Genomic DNA, 15,505 nt, shown 5'->3' on the forward strand with positions numbered 1-15,505 from the left:
CAGCCATCAGCTCAGTCCATGATTTCCTGGGGGAAAGGCCTGACAGCCTCTCTGAGGTATCTGCCCTGCCTGTGCCTTGCTGTGCTCTGGGGACACTCCATGTCCTCCGAAAATGGCAGAGGAAGGGGGCCTGGATCCCCCACGCCGTGCTTTGCCTTTGGGAAAGCCTCCTGCAATGGAGCAGTGATCCCTGCAGTAAACAAACCTTCCCAGGGCTGCTAATGGGAACCATATGGCAGAGAGGGGCCTCTCACCCTCCAGTCACTCTCCTCTCCTTCTTCCCTGTGCCGGAAACCCAGCAGCTCTGGGGAGCCCCTCAGCCAGAGCTGGGCTGGGAACAGGCTGGATCAGCACTGGGGCAGCCCAGGTGGCCCCTCTGGAGAGGGGAAGGGGGAAAGACTCCCTGTGCCCCTCCTGGCTGCGGGGGAAATGTGATCCTTTGGAGGAAGGTTGGGATCAGAAATTGCCTTGAGGGGCCACCCCAGGTGTTCCCTCTCCCTCCATCTGCCCCAGGGTTGGGCAGGAATGTGAGAGGGGACAAGGGAGCCTGTTAGGGGAAACCTGTGACTGAGCAGCATTGCCTTCCTCCCCTCAGCTCCTCTCTGCTTGGAGCCATTTGTCACTACGAGGGGCAGGATGAAGGGAGGGAGGACTGTGGGGAGATGGCCTTGGCTTTCTGGCTTTGTCACAGGTGCCCATCGCACCCCTCAAAGCCAGAGAGCCCCGAGGGCTGCTCAAGCCCTTGTGAAGGCTTTGCGACATCAGTGTGGCAGCATGTCCTTAGGCACTGCCTGTCACTGCTCATGGGGCTGATGTTGGCTGCCTTGGGCTCCAATCCCAACCTGTGCTCCTGGGAAGAGCCATGACAGCAGCTGAGAGCCTCTGAGAAACTCTCCTGCAGTTTCTCACTTGTTCTGGTTCCCTTATCGCCTCAGCACACCCTTCCCCTTTGAGATTTCTGCTCTTGCCTCCTGCCCTTCAGCAGGAAGGAGGTTTAGCAACTGCTGCTGCTGTGCCTGAAGGGCAGCTGCACCGAGGGGCTCTGGCTTGGAACAGCAACTGGGAGAGCACAGGACTGTGAGAGGGTACGTGCATGGAGGGCAGAGGAATGGGGACAGCAAGGGGCTGGATGGAAAACCATGCCATGGGGTGGAATTGAAGGGAAAGGGGTTTGGCAGCATGAGAAGCAAAGAAACAAATGTCAGGTGGAAGGAATCATGTACTAATCAGAGAACCCCTGAATGGTCTGGGTTGAAGGGACCTTAAAGATCATCTCATTCCAACCCCCTGCCATGGGCTGGGACACCTTTATCTAATCCAGGTTATGGGGCAGGGAAAGGGGGGTGATGGAGGGTCTGGAAAAACCGAGGAAAAGAAGATGGCTGGGGTGGAGGAGATGAGCTGCGAGGGAAGGGAAGCTGGGTGAGGACAAATATTTGTAACAAAGGCTGGGGTGAAAGTGAAAAGCAGGCAAAAAGGGGGAGGCTTGTGCATCTGTGTTAGAGGTGTGTGTGGGGTGGGGATGCCAGGTTTGCTGGCTCACTCAGGTTCCTTGCTGGGTCTGTGCTGGGCTGTAAGACCTGACAGACCCCAGTGACACCAAGAGAAGGTCCTGTCCCAGGGAAGGGGGACAGGGAGAGGCTGTGGGATTGGGCCCTGGCCCCCAGCAGATGCTGGTTTCGACAGCAGCTGCCTGTGAGCGAGCTCGGAGAGCAGGAAATAACAACCAAACCGCAGCGAGACGGGAAATGATTCTGGTAGAACAGAGCTGGGTCTCAGCTGAGGCTGTGAAACGTTTTCAAACAGGGCTGTGCAGCCCCAGGGCTGTGAGGGGCAGCCCAGCTCACCCACCAGTGCCCAGGACCTGGGGATAAGGTCTTTCCATTCTGAAAACAGCCACGAATTCTGGGTGCTTTGCTGGGTGTAACACAATCCTGGTGTCAGCTGCTGGGGGTTTGTCAGCCAAAGAGTCCCCAAAACCCAGGATATGTTTGCCAGTGTTCCTGTGAGATGGGCATTGAGGAGATGCCCCTGCTGCAAGCCCTTCATCCTGACATGTCTCTGCCCTGGGGCTTTCTCAGGGTCTGCCCAGTCCTTGGGCAGCAGGAAGGTTTTTGGTGTGATCAAATGAGGCCAAGGGGGTTCAGTAGGACAGCAATGCAGCCCCAGGCAGAGGGGGGTGCTGGTTTTCCAGCCCTCAGCTGGTCCCCATCAGTGCAGAGCCACCCCTTCACCCTTCTTTTCACTGCTCTGCTCCACCTCAGGATCATTCACTTAATCCCACAGCTCTGTTTTGCTATGCAAACCAGAGCTCATCTTTCATGGGTGTTTTGAAGGTAAAGTGTGGTGGGGAAAACCCCCTGAGGAGCTGTCAGTGCCTTTTTAGCTCTTTTTTTACCAAAAAGGGTGATTTGCAGTGCTGGTGTTTTTTTCCTGTGCTGGTCCAAGCCCTGTCAGCCTTGTCCTCCCAGGCACTCAGCACATCACATGGGGCCACAGCTTACGGGGCTCAGCCTGAAGGCGAGTGGGCTCTGCAAGAAGACAAAATCCCCATCACTCGCTCTGCTGAGCTGTGATCAGTGAGATTTTTCTGGGCTAAAATTAGACTAAAATCACAGTCCTTCCTCCAGCAGCACCAGTCCTTCAGAGGCTGCATTAGTGGCACATGGGGTGCTGGTTTTGCTCCCTTGGTTTGGGGTCAGCCTGGCTGTCAGGCTGTTGCCTGGCAGGTGCTTCCACGGGTGGGTTTGGGGTGGAAATCATCACATCACCTTCTGCTTGCGCTTCCAGCAGCTTTCTCCCATCCCAGCCCAGTATCTTTGTATAAGATTAGAGGACTGGAGCCACTGACCTCAGAGCCCCAGATCACAGAAACCCATACTGGAAGAGACTTTAAAGCTCATCCAGTTCCACCCCTTGCCATAGGCAGGGACACCTTCCAGGTGCTCAGAGCCCCAAATTCTCCAGCTGCTATTACAGTATTAAAGGTCTGCATCTCCTTTTGTGTGCCTCCATCTCTGGGCTCCCTCAGGAAGCCCCTCGAGCAGAGAGGCTGATGTGACCCCACGGAGGAAGCTTTGAGCACACAGCAGCTCCTGCAGAGCTGCTGGGTTTGGGTGGTGAAACCAACCCCACTCCATTTCCTTTCCAGGTGTTGCAAGAGGTCTGTGAGACACCTCCCCAGGGAACATCGACCCACAGGCTTCAAGCTCAGGATCAAACAGACGGAGAAGGGAAAGGAACCATGTTCCAGGCCACAGGAGCTGCCAGCCCACCCCCAACTCATGTATGTGGCATCCTGTGGTTTGTATGGGGATTTCAGCCGGGTTTGGGGTCGCAGGGAGGGAGGGAGGGTTGTATACAGAAGCTGTGCTCCTGACCTGATATTTTAGGGTGATCAAAGGCACAGTCACTGCTGCTCTAACAGCAGAACTGGGGACAGGAATGTTCCAGCAGAAGGTGCTGTTTGCTGAGCACACTGAACGCCAGCCTCAGGCTCTGGTCCATGCAGAGCTCTCACCCTGCTCTGTCTCGAGTTGCTGTTTGTTTGTGTTTCCATGGCTTTCCGTGAGCACAATTGAGAGCTTTCGAGCTGCTTAGGACTGGAGTGATTGGAGATGGAAAAACATAAAGGCTCAAGAACATCTCCTGCTGGGACAGGATACGGCCCTTCCCCAAGGGAAGATATATCAGATATGGAATAGATAGTGTGCCTGATCAGAGCCAGGAGGCTGCCGAGAAGTGACGAGCAGCCGTGGATTACTGTAGCCTTGGGAACGGATGTATCCCAGCTCCAGAGAGGCAGTGTTTTCCTTAGCTCTGGTCAGCTGAGCCTGGAAACAGCATATTAAATCCTAACCCCAGGAGAGCACCTGCGGTTGTTCCACCAGTGCCAAGGGATGCAACTGGTTTTACACAGCCGGAGCCTCCTCACTGCCCATGTCCCACTGTTGACTTTGGCTGCTGCTTCCAGCCTCGTGGGAGGGAGAGGAAAATCACGTCCCTGACCTCAGTCAGTGAGAGCAGCTGGGAAACGTCTGAGGAGGCAGCTCGTCGAGGGGAGAGCTTCCTGTGCGTCTCTTAGACAAACTGTTTCCAAAAATACAAAGGAGAAACGATGAGGAAGGACAAGGCAGGAGGAACAGGGGGTGGGGATCAGCCTGGGGGCAGTGCTGGGCAGGCAGCGGGAGAGCCAGGAGCACCCCCTGCTCTGAGCTTGGGCAGAGACCCTCTGCAGCATTGCCAGAGTCTCCAGAGAGAGGAGATAGCTAACTATCCCAGTCCAGCCCGGAGGCTGGAAGGAGCAGGAGCAGCATCTTGGAGCAGAGCTGCTGTGTGTAACTGCATGAGCCACAGGTGATGGTTTACAGTCACTGTCACCTGTCACAGAGGGGTGCTGTCAGGGGCTTGTGCCAAGCTCTCATTTGGATTTCCCTTCCCTTTTTAGGAGGCCAAGAACAGCCCAGGAGGAAGCACAGTGCAGCGCTCCAAGGTACCTATGGTTTTACCACATCACAGAATCATCCTAGAATGGCCTGAGTTGGAAGGGACCTTATAGCTCATGCGGTGACACTCCTTGCCACAGGCAGGGACACATTCCACTATCCCAGGTTGCTCCAAGCCCTGTCCAACCTGGCCTTGGACACTTCAAGGCAGGTTGCCTCTCTGGGCAACCTGTGCCAGGGCATCATGATTATTGGTGAGGGTGGAAGGACCAAAAGCCCAAGGGCCAAAGCTCCAGTCCAGCTCAGCATCAGTGGAGTGGCCCAGGGAGGGTGAGGGAGATGGGGCTTCCTGCTCCCCGATGCTCCAGGGAGTGGATAGTAGGGAAGAGGCAGTGGAGGGATCCAGGGTGTCTCAAACTCCTTCCTCATCCTCTGTCTCCCTTTGCTCTGCCCTTTGCCAGTCCTTCAGCCTGAAGGCGCAGGTGAAGGAGATGTGCACTGCCTGCCAGAAAACCGTGTATCCCATGGAGCGGCTGGTGGCCGATAAATTCGTCTTCCACAATTCCTGCTTCTGCTGCAAGCACTGCCACACCAAGCTCAGGTGAGCCGGGCTGGAGGCCATGGTGGGACACGTGGTGGTGTCACTGCAGCTCTGCTGAGAGCTTCCCAAAAGGTGCACCCACCCCCTCCATCACAGCAAAACAAAGATTTATCTGCACACCCGGGCCCAAGTCTCTGCTGGTGGGAGGGAGCTGTCAGCCCTGTCTGAGGGTCCTGCATGTCCTGCATGTTCCCTCCTCCCCTGTCCCAGTGTCCCCAAGCCCCCCACACTTCCCCCAGGCTGCAGCAAAGTCTCTGTGCCCAGCTAACCCTGCCCTCCCTCCCTCCCCAGCCTGGGCAGCTATGCTGCACTCCACGGGGAATTCTACTGCAAGCCCCACTTCCAGCAGCTCTTCAAGAGTAAAGGCAACTATGACGAAGGCTTTGGGCGCAAGCAGCACAAGGAGCTGTGGGTGCACAAGGAGGTGGAGAGTGGGACCAAGTCGGCATGAGCAGGGCCAGCCCACCTTCCCTGGAGCCCAGCAGAGCCGGAGGAGCTGAGCCAGGTGCTAACTGAGCTGATGTAACACAGGACCTGTGGGAGGGGAGGGCATGGAGCAGCTCACCCCCCTTTAGAGGATACTCAGAAGGGTCTTGCAGGCCATAAGGACAGGGCAGAGGTGACCACGGTGCAGCCCCCAGACCTGAAGCCCTCTCTCTGCAGTGAGATCAGAGCAGAAGCACTTAACCCACACAGGAGCCCCAGCCCTGTTGATCCATTTCAAGCCTATCACCATGGAAAAGGAGATGAGCTGGGGGCTTAACCAGCTCCCAGCAGCTGCTGGATGCTGGGACTCTGGATGAGGAGGGTCCTTGGTTTACATCAGCTCAGTTCAGCTGGGATGGTTCAGCCTTAAGGATGTTGCCCTGCCACTGTTTAACAGTGTCTCTTTTTTATATTTGCCTTCGACTGGTACGTTCTGCGCTGGAGCCTCGCTGAGCTTCACGCGTGACACATGTGCTCCTTTATTTTTGTAATACAAGGTTTCCGAGCCTTCCCTGTCTTGTCCTGTGTTCCAAGGGGCCTGGGGAGGTGGGAAGGGGGTCAGGTCTGCCTCTTAACTGCCCAGTTACTGTGGCAAGAGCCTCTGTCCATGCAGGATCAAGGACTTATTCCTGGATTTGTGTGTAATATTATGAGTGAGCCTGGGAGGGAAGGGAAGGGAAGGGAGGGAAGGGAAAGAAGCAGCCCAGCCCTCTTTGGAGGGTGCTCAGAGGGCTCATGCAAGCCATGAACTCTGGGCAGAGGTGAGTCTGGTTTTAATGATTATTTACCTCTTCACTTCACACACACATTGTACAAACTGCTCAGGAGCCCCACATATTTCAAATTCTACAGGGCTGTTCAGAGCCCCCACACAGAGCAACAGCCTGGGGTATCAACAGCAAGAGCTGTTCTGTTCCATCCCTGACTGATGCCATCATCTCTGCCAAGCACGTCCTGTCTGGGAGAACCCAGACAGCCATGGATACAGGAGATAAGGATGGAAGAGGGAGAAGGATGGGGAGGGGTAGTCCAGAGGAGGAAGAGATGGCCCAGAGAGAGATGTGCTATTAACCCAGGGGTCTGTGGTACTCCCCCTGCTCAGCACAGTCCTTCTGGGGCTCAGGCTGTGCACCCACAGCAGCTCCACAGGGCAGATGGCTCACGGTCACAGTGACAGCTGATTGCAGGGACAGCACCTGCTGCATGACCTGAGGACCCTGATGTTGGACAAGTTATTTGTCTTTTTTACTGAAGGGCTTTTAATAGAGCTCCTGGGCAGGGATGGCCTGGGGACTCCCAGCATCACCAGGAGCTTTGACTGTCCCCACCCTGCAGGTACTGCCACCCTTCCCTCACACCAACATGCAGGTGGCAGATTTACACCACAAAAAAGCCCCCCCTGAGCAGCCCTGCTGAGGGGCTCATGATGCTGCAGGCTTGGATTCCCTTCCCTGGCCCCTTCCTTCCTCAGAAGGCTCAGAAAATGAAAGCAGAGCCCTCAGTTCCGCTTCCTGCCTCTTGCTGGCCTCACTTCCCGATTCGCTCAGCTCCCAGGCTGCTGCACAGCGGGACAAACAGCATTTCAACAATACCAGATGATTCTGGGCTAGGGAAGGGTGAAACTCCCAGTTGAGTTTTCAGTTAGGAAGAGAACATTAAAGGCTGAGTTTTCAGTTAGAAAGAGAACATTAAACCGGAAAAATAATGGTGTTATATCTTTCCTTCATCCCCCGGTTCTGATCTGTTCACATTTTACATTGACAAATATTTCAGTGTTTAACTGGCAGCAGCTACATCCTGGGAAAAGGTGATTGGAGGCTGGTTGTGGGCAGGGCTGTTCCTCGAGGGACAGAGTGGTACCCAAACACCAATTACATGACAGTGACACCAAAGAGAGAAGCTGCGTGAACAGGAAAAAATCAGCCTTTCACCAAGGAGAACAGATGAATTTTATAGCAACACTATTTCTGTCTGTTCCTAACACAGCAAGCTGGAAAAAAAATAAAGCCTGAAAAGTATCTCCTGAAAGTATCTGGAGATGTGGTTACCCAATCTCTTGCCCTACTGAGGGACAGCAAAGCTTGTCCTGCCCCAAATAACTGGTATGGTCAATGCAAGACCATCCAGATTCCTCCACTTCTGCTAGGAGGCTCCACTTCTGGAAAGGGAGGTCATGGTATCTTCCACTTCTCTGAAATCCAGAGGCTTTCCTTCCCCGTATTTTTGCTTTTTAAAAGGACAACCACCCAAACAGGCTTTCATATAAATGATAATTTTATTGTAAATAAAATGATACATTGGCCTGGCTTTGCACTGCAAGCCCCCGGTCGGTAAATAGAGACTACTGGGTCAAGGTCTTCTGCACAATCCAGGTTAAAGCCCTTTCTCCCTGCTTTGCATCATTTATGGTATTAACAAAATCCTTTTCTTCCTTTCTGAACTGCTCCTGGCACATCTACCTTTTCCCTCTTGGTCAATCTATGTGGGTAACTAGTGGCAATGGCAACTCTTTGGAGCAGCTTTGTGGCCTTTGGAATACTGTTCCAAATTAAGAAAAAAAAAAACCCAAACACCCAAAACAACCATCCAAACTGATGCAACCTAACTGCCACTAGAATGAGCAAAGATGGGATTTTCTGGAGAACAAGCAAATAACCTGGAATGCACAGAATCGTCACACCAAGACCAAAATGTCACTACTTTGTTTCCTAACTACCTCAGGGACAGCCAAATTCCCCCAAGTTCCTCTCCAAAGGCAATCTTGGACATTTTTCTCATTAGTTTTAACAGCTACAGGATAATGGGACTCTGATATCAAAGAAATTCTTTGTCAAACAGAATATTCTCCACTTCTGCAGCACCTTCCATCAGGGATCCCAATATTCGATATTCCCTGTATCGCCCTCCCTGGAAAGAATAGCAGGAGACCCAACATGACATTTGGAATGAACACACTAGCTTATTGTCAGCCTGGCACTCCTGCTCCACTCTCCCCTAAATGAGTTTATTCCCAGTTTTTTTCCATGTCTGCCAGGATAAAGAGGCCAGATATAATTCAATTTTGAGGTATAATTACATTTCTGTCCACTTGAAACTCTTTTGCTGCCAGGGCTGCTAAAAGCCTGTGGTATCAATGTCAGCCCCAAGTTATTCATTGGAGCAGTGGACTGAGGAATCCAGATCTTCCTTTTCCATAATCAAGAGGGCTGTGAGGAAACAAAAAGGCATTTTGGCTTGGCTCTACTTGTTATAAACCATCAGCAAATTCTCTGCAAAACCAGCTGCTTTTTTTCCTTTTTAAATTCATAAAGGCGTCAAATTTATTTCCCCACCTCCCCCCACCCCTTAACAGTCGATATATATAAAAATCACCAAATATGATCTTTTACGATATAAATTAAAAAAAAAAAAAAAAGTATGAGGCATCACCGTTTACATGATGTAAAAAGAGCTAAAAAAGAGCGATATAAACTACATTCATAAAAGTGCATCTCCAAACATACAGGTAATGCTTTGGCTTGTTCCTGTGCCGAACGCGTGGCGCTGGGACAGCTGCTGGACGCTCCAGTCCGAGCTGACCCTGTGTTCTCTGTCGCTGTACAACTGCTAGTTACTCCCGTTAGACTGAATGCAGGCTCTGCACAGAGGAGGCACATCCAGCACAGGGAAGGGCCAGGAGCTCTGGGGACACAACTGAGCCCATCAGTCCTTGGTGCTCTCGCTCTGCTCTGGAATTGCCTCCCGTGATGTGGGTGAGGTAAAAGCCACAGCAAGTCCTGAGGATTGAGTTGCTTTGACACATCACAAGTTATGCCGTTTCCTCATGCCCTGTTCTCTCCCAGATCACAGCAAGGAAAGACCACAGGAGAAGGTCTGGATTTGGTGAGGACAAGCCAAGGATAGAGGGAAACCCCCACACATGTCATCGTGCTCCTGATCCCTGCAGGTGATAGGCAGTGGATGAAGACTCCAATCTTTGGTATATTTAGGCTGCAAGGCTTGAAGAGCTGAGCTCCCCAGCAGTGCTGACCCTCCTACTTCTGTCACCCAGACTCCACGGATGATCCCACATTCCCAGCCAAGTGGTGTGGAAAAGCTCCCTAAATCACATCCTTTCTTTCCCTCACAGCAACAGTGAAGTGCAGGACAAAAGTCAGGCCAAGGGTCTGGACAATTTGGAGTCAAGTTCCAGGTTGGGAAAAGATCAACAGAAGTGCTCTCACTAGAATTAAATAAATTATGGAACAAGGGCTTTCATGATAGGGATCCCCTAAGTGCCCACAACTGGGACAGTACATCCTTGAAGGAGTGCAGGGAGCCCGGAAAGGAAACCAACACCAGCTTTTACTGGTTACTTTGCTCTAGGTTTGGCACAGAAAAAACACTTCATATTGTTAAAGGTTTTCAGGAATTTTGGTTGGTTGGGGCTTTTAGGGTCCTTTTTTCCTCTCATTTAATTCAACACAGTATTTTTCATGTGTTCAAGGAGCTTTGTTTGATTAAAAGTTGCCTTATCCTGCTATTAGCATTCACTTAAAAACTTAATTTTACTGCATTCTGAAGCAATTTTCAAATTTTTATGGGGGAGAAGAGTGCGGGTGTGTGGAACCTTAATGTGGTTTCCAATACAAGAACAGAACACCTTCAGTGTTGCCCCATAAAGCAGTATTTCAGTTAATTAACATTTGCTTTTCTTAGTTTCATTTCTCAGAGATAACTTATAATCACTCCATGAATCCCCAGCATGTAAAAACTGCTGGTCTTTCATGAGTGAAATAAAGATTATTAGTGCCAAAACCACACAGAGGATTTGAGGCCATCAGGACCTCAGCTTTCAGACTTGTGGTATCTTTCAAGTGTACAATCACTTGGATACATTTTGCTGGTACCTGCATGGGGATCTCCAGGTAATTTTAGGTATTTGCTACCATTTAAAATATTTTCTCCGGTTCCCTGTTTGACTTGATTCCTACAAAAGCTTAAGTTAGGCCATAACATTTTTATGGAACTCTTACATGACCACTTGCACACCTGTAAAACAAGTAACACACAGCAAAGGGTTAAGCTTGATTCCAGCTTCCTGTGCACAACAAATGTCCAGGTAATTCTCCCCAAGAAACCCTCAATTTTCCATTAGGCCATGTGCTCAAAGAAATGCTGAAGTAAATTCCTGGGCACCAGATGGACTATCTTTGGTTTAAAGGATGATAAAAAGTTACCAGTCAAAGAGACAGATGCAGAAGGAACCTAGGAAATTAGCTCTAGATTTATCAATGTTAGTGGGAGAGCTCTTCCCTCAGGCTGTGGAGTGATTGCATTCTGCTGGAACTTGTCTGATTATCCTGACATTTAGCTAAAAAGACCTCCCTCACCCCCAGCCCCAAATCCACGGGTTCATTATAAAATAACACTATTCACATACTTTTGAATCAATATTTTCTGAACACCTTCAGATGCTGAATACTCAAGAAGAAAAATATACCATACTACAGCGAGCGCATGCTCCATGACACATGGCTTTTTGCTGGATTCAGGTACTGGAGACACCTCTGGAGCCCCAGCAGGGCAAAACCCACAGACAGAGCTGGTCTGGAGGCTGCTGCATATTTCTGCTGTGCTGAAGAGTGGAGCTCTCCCAGTTCCCACCTGCATACAGATTTCTCCTATGTTCAACCAGTGAGACACTTGTTAGATTCCCATTCCTGCAGAAAACATGCAGCCAGCTGCAATGTCACATCCAGGTCACTTGGGGTAAAATGCAGCTCTGCTTGGACAGCTGTTGGCGGGATGAACATCAGTCCAGCAAACTAAGGAATCAGGCACGAGAGCAGAGCCTAAGTTCCTTGGCAGAACTTCCCCAAAGGACTAGGCCTAGCTGAGTTGGCATTTTGAAGATGCAGCACCACAATGGGCAGTTGCAACCAGACCAGACAGGGCATGGAAAGCCCGGCAGGAGCTGCGAGCAAGGGAGGTAATTCAGTACTGGAGCTGTGCAAACTGGTGTCTGAGCAGCTCTTCAGCAGAGGGTCTGTGCCTGGCTTCCACAAAGATCTGCTTTAGGAAGTCCCGGCAATGTTCTGATATGTGGGAGGGGAGCTGCGGGTTGGTGGGCTGGGTGGCGATTTTGAAGATTGCTGCCATGGCTTCGTACTCTGCCCAGGGGGGCTTCTCTGTCAGCATTTCCACCACAGTGCAGCCGAGGCTCCTGGAAAAGCAGACAGGAAAAGAACCACGTGAGAATTCACTCAATAATGCCCAGTGCTCAGGGAGAGCCAAGAGCGAGGTGCAGCCACGGGCTGTACACATTCCACTAGACCAGGCTGCTCAGAGGCTCAGCTTGCTGAGCTGCAAGGTAGAAATCAGACTTTTTAACACTCAAGGTTCAGTGAATCAGATCTCATTGACCCCACAAAGCAATTTCAGCAAAATGCCTTTTCAGTCACAGCCTCAAAATGCCCACGTTGAGAAAAAAGCCAACCTAATAATATCTCCACAAGAAACCAAGCATCAGTCAAGACATAATTAAAGTCGTAGCAGTTCCAAACTGGGAAGGCAGTAAGTTAAATCCCAGTGGGACAGATGCATTATTACCTTAAGGAAAAATTCCTTGTAAAGTTAATGGGGCTCTGCATGCTACTTCAGGGCAAGGACGTGATTCTGGGGACAGGGCTGAGCCACCTTTCTGAGGCAATGTGACTCCAATACCTTCCCAGGGAAGATGGTTTCTATAGCACTGCACTGATTGGGGTTAATTCAAAAAGGACTAATTGCTTCCTCCAGGCCACAAGTTAAGTAAAACTTAAGTTGTTAGTGAATTTTAAATATCCAGTCCTGTGTTTTGATCACATCTTTTCATTAAAAAGGCAAAACCGCCTCCTCTACCTAAAAACTAAACCTTCTTTTGAGGTGAAAAGCAAGGAAAAGACATGCTGAGAGGCAGACTTGCATCAATTGCCAAGACAAGGAAGGAGAGGAATTAAATGCAGTGAATACGCAAGAACTGATTTCTCGGCAAGGTTTAAAATCCGACGTGAAAATTTTACAGTTTTCCAGCCATTTCAGACTTACTAGAAGAGAGAACAGAAAATGCAAACCATGTGTGCTGAAGTGTTGGGGGGTTGCTCAAAAGCAAGCAGGGATATATTATTGTTTAGACGGATTTATACCGTTTAAGCAGATCCGGTTTCTTTAAGATATTCAGCAAACAGCAGGAATGTTTTTCATGTCAAGTCACTCCAGCAATAACAAATAGCTCACATATTCTGCTATTTAGGAAAAAGAAAACTGGAGAGGGGCCTGCAGCAGTGGCACAGAGCCAGGTGGATGGATTTGTTACGTTTCTGAGCCTCTGCACTGTACACATCCACCCTGGGACCAGAGCTGCACTGGAAAATTCTGACCCTCCGAAATAATGATTGGGATTGTAGGAACTGGAGCCTGGCCAACGGCAGCGACTCTTTGATGGGAATGGACCAATGTCAGCACCAAGAGGAAATCCACAACTGCACCAACCCAGAGGGAAGGGCACGTGCTCCACACTCTCCCCAAGCATCCCAACTGGGAGAGTCTGCAGGACTTAACTGTTTGCAGACAAGACACATTTAAGCTGCTTTTCCACTCGCTGCTTGTACAGGAAACAGGCCCTGCTTTACTGTGGAGGCAAAACCTGACTTTTTGTCCCTGTCGTTTACTTAAGTTTTATAATCTCACCTTTTTAAGGCCTCCAAAATTAACATTTTGGCACAGGATCATTTTGCTCTTTTGATAGAGCCTGTTGCTTGGCTATGCCAATAATAGCACAGCTACAGCTTCCATTCATGCAGATCATCTCTGATCTCACCTGCATCTTTTCTGTTATTCCAGCTTTGGGCATCTTTCCTTTAAAGCTAAAATTCACTTCAAGTACGTTTTAAGCATAACTCTTATTTTATAACTAAATGAATGGGCTCTCCCTAAACAACCTTCAGTTGCTCTTCTAAGGGATATCATAGAATCACAGAATATCTTAAGCTGGAAGGGACCCACAAGGATCATCATCCCAATTCCTGGCCCTACACAGGACACTCCAAGAATTCCAGCAAGTGCCTGAGAGCATAAGAAGATGAAAACATTACATCAGCCAGAAAGCAAAAGAAGAGCTATCAGTTCAAGGGAGGAATGAGTGGAAACTGTTCCTGAAAAACTAAAACTACTCCTGAAAAACTAAATGAGGAGTTGGGTGCTAACACTGCAAAGCACAGCTTGCAGAAGATCATGTCTAGAGTTCGAATCAGTGACTTCAATTCTCAAACTTTTCATCCAGACAAGATGTGAATTTGGATATCCAGATGACAGAAGGTGTCTGTCTCATCTGGCTCCTGGAAAGCTGTGAAGTGATCTATGGACAGTGAGTTGAAGGCTCACCATACATCTGCCTTCCTCCCGTAGCCTTCGCCGCTGATCACCTCGGGGCTCATCCAGTACGGAGTGCCCGTGACGGAGCGGATGCCTGTCCCAGACATACAGATTGTCTGCAGCCGTTTGCTGGCCCCAAAGTCCCCAAGCTTCACATTCCCAGCAGAGTCACGGAGGATATTGGCACCTGGACAGAAACAAAAAATGAAGACAGCTGTTTTCATGCAATCCAGCTGTTGGATCTGCAGCCTATAGGATGATATCCAACCCCAAATACCCATGCTCATGGTATGGCTCTTTCCCCTTTAAGCCTCAGGTGACCTGCTAAACATCATTTCTTTAATTCAGGCTGTAGACAAGCCAATTGCTAATGGCTGTAAATGCGAAAAACTTCAGGGAAAACACAAGGAAGTGAAGGGGGGAGGGAAATGAGAGCTGAGTCAGCACCAGCATTGTTACAGCGCCTGTAAACAGCTCAGCCAGCCTAGCAGGGCCCCCCAGGCCAAGGGCTGAGAGAGAACAGAGCTGTGTAGAAAAGGATTTTATTGGGATGCTGCTTTGGTGAGTGCAAGCATTGCTTTCTGGTCAGCTGGGTAACAGATGTAGCTAATTAAACCACTTTGAACTCCTACAATAAACAAGTCAATCTCCACTTTACTTGGTCAGAGGTCCTGAACATGAAGCACCAGGGAAAAAGGAAACTTTAGAGCTCAGCTTTCATGTAGACACAAACTGAGGTTTAGACACCAAAACCAATTCTTCCTCCAAAGCTGCAGTGAGATCAAGAACCCCATTGTTGCCATTATCTGATAGGTCCCCACGTGAAATCCTTCTGCTTTCAAATCAAGTGCACTTGTGTGGGGAGAGCTTCTTCCCCTTGCCCACTGATCTCACCCTTAATGTCCCTGTGCACAATCATGTTGCTGTGAAGGTATGAGACACCCTCCAGGATCTGCCGAGTGTATTTCCGGGTGACATTTTCCGTGAGGGCTCCGTATGCTTTCAGCTGGTCTTTCACTGACCCCTGCAAAAAAGCAAGCAGATGGAATCAGCAAACAAGTGACAAAACATAGATCTTGCAATGTCCATTCAATTCCCCACAAGCCCTGGGTGTTATACACCCAACTGGCCCAGTGATGAACTCTGGCCTCTGCTAAAGCCTTTCTGGGAGTTTCTCTGAGCATCCTGCCCTAAGAAGCCCTTTTTAAGAACAGCACGGACAAAAATAGCAAAGGAGGTTCTATCTGCTGGTACAACTGGTTGTGAAGACAAGCAATAAAATAGTTCAGCAGACTGATCTGGGTGAAAAGACCCCCATTTTGCAGGCTCAGTTTAAGCCTCACCTGCTGTACCATGCCTCTGCTAATTCAATTACCATGATTTACATGTTGGCCTGAGTCCTTTGAAGTACTTTGGTAGAACAAATTTAGACTGAAGAAAAGAACTGGCCTTACTGACTAATAATAAAGAGAATGTATTTCAAGTACAAGACACTTAAGGGAAAAAACCAAAGAGGTGGCATTATAAGCCAGTATGAGAAGGTGCAGCCCTAAGGGGGTCTGAGGTGGATGTCATAGTT

At 49.8% G+C, this 15,505-nt stretch overlaps 2 protein-coding genes across 2 annotated transcripts in view; one reads left to right on the forward strand and one right to left on the reverse strand.

Annotated features, from left to right (window-relative positions):
- The first annotated feature begins 3,151 nt into the window (after window positions 1-3,151).
- LIMD2 (LIM domain containing 2) lies at window positions 3,152-6,043 on the forward strand. The gene is made up of 4 exons (XM_085039923.1): window positions 3,152-3,286; window positions 4,448-4,492; window positions 4,907-5,046; window positions 5,338-6,043. The coding sequence occupies exons 1-4, from the start codon at window positions 3,245-3,247 to the stop codon at window positions 5,495-5,497; spliced, it is 387 nt and encodes a 128-aa protein (XP_084896049.1). The 5' UTR covers window positions 3,152-3,244; the 3' UTR covers window positions 5,498-6,043.
- A 1,745-nt stretch (window positions 6,044-7,788) lies between these two features.
- The window catches only part of MAP3K3 (mitogen-activated protein kinase kinase kinase 3), a 31,790-nt gene continuing 24,073 nt past the window's right edge, over window positions 7,789-15,505 (reverse strand). Inside the window, exons 15-17 of the mRNA XM_085039908.1 lie at window positions 14,821-14,950; window positions 13,936-14,113; window positions 7,789-11,737 (exon numbers count right to left, since the gene is read on the reverse strand). Coding sequence (XP_084896034.1) covers window positions 11,509-11,737; window positions 13,936-14,113; window positions 14,821-14,950 — 537 coding nt within the window. The 3' untranslated portion in view covers window positions 7,789-11,508. The remainder of the gene's footprint in view (window positions 11,738-13,935; window positions 14,114-14,820; window positions 14,951-15,505) is intronic.

Source organism: Lichenostomus cassidix, chromosome 27 (genome assembly GCF_008360975.1).
Source record: "Lichenostomus cassidix isolate B80296 chromosome 27, HeHo_3.0, whole genome shotgun sequence".
In the NCBI taxonomy this organism is placed as follows: domain Eukaryota; kingdom Metazoa; phylum Chordata; class Aves; order Passeriformes; family Meliphagidae; genus Lichenostomus; species Lichenostomus cassidix.

What these genes read in the sequence shown, in the direction of transcription:
- LIMD2 (XM_085039923.1), top strand. Translation starts at nt 3,245, where the DNA reads ATGTTCCAGGCCACAGGAGCTGCCAGCCCACCCCCAACTCAT. An exon ending in CCAGCCCACCCCCAACTCAT is followed by an intron (nt 3,287 to 4,447) that starts GTATGTGGCATC and finishes TTCCCTTTTTAG; the next exon opens with GAGGCCAAGAACAGCCCAGG. An exon ending in GCACAGTGCAGCGCTCCAAG is followed by an intron (nt 4,493 to 4,906) that starts GTACCTATGGTT and finishes GCCCTTTGCCAG; the next exon opens with TCCTTCAGCCTGAAGGCGCA.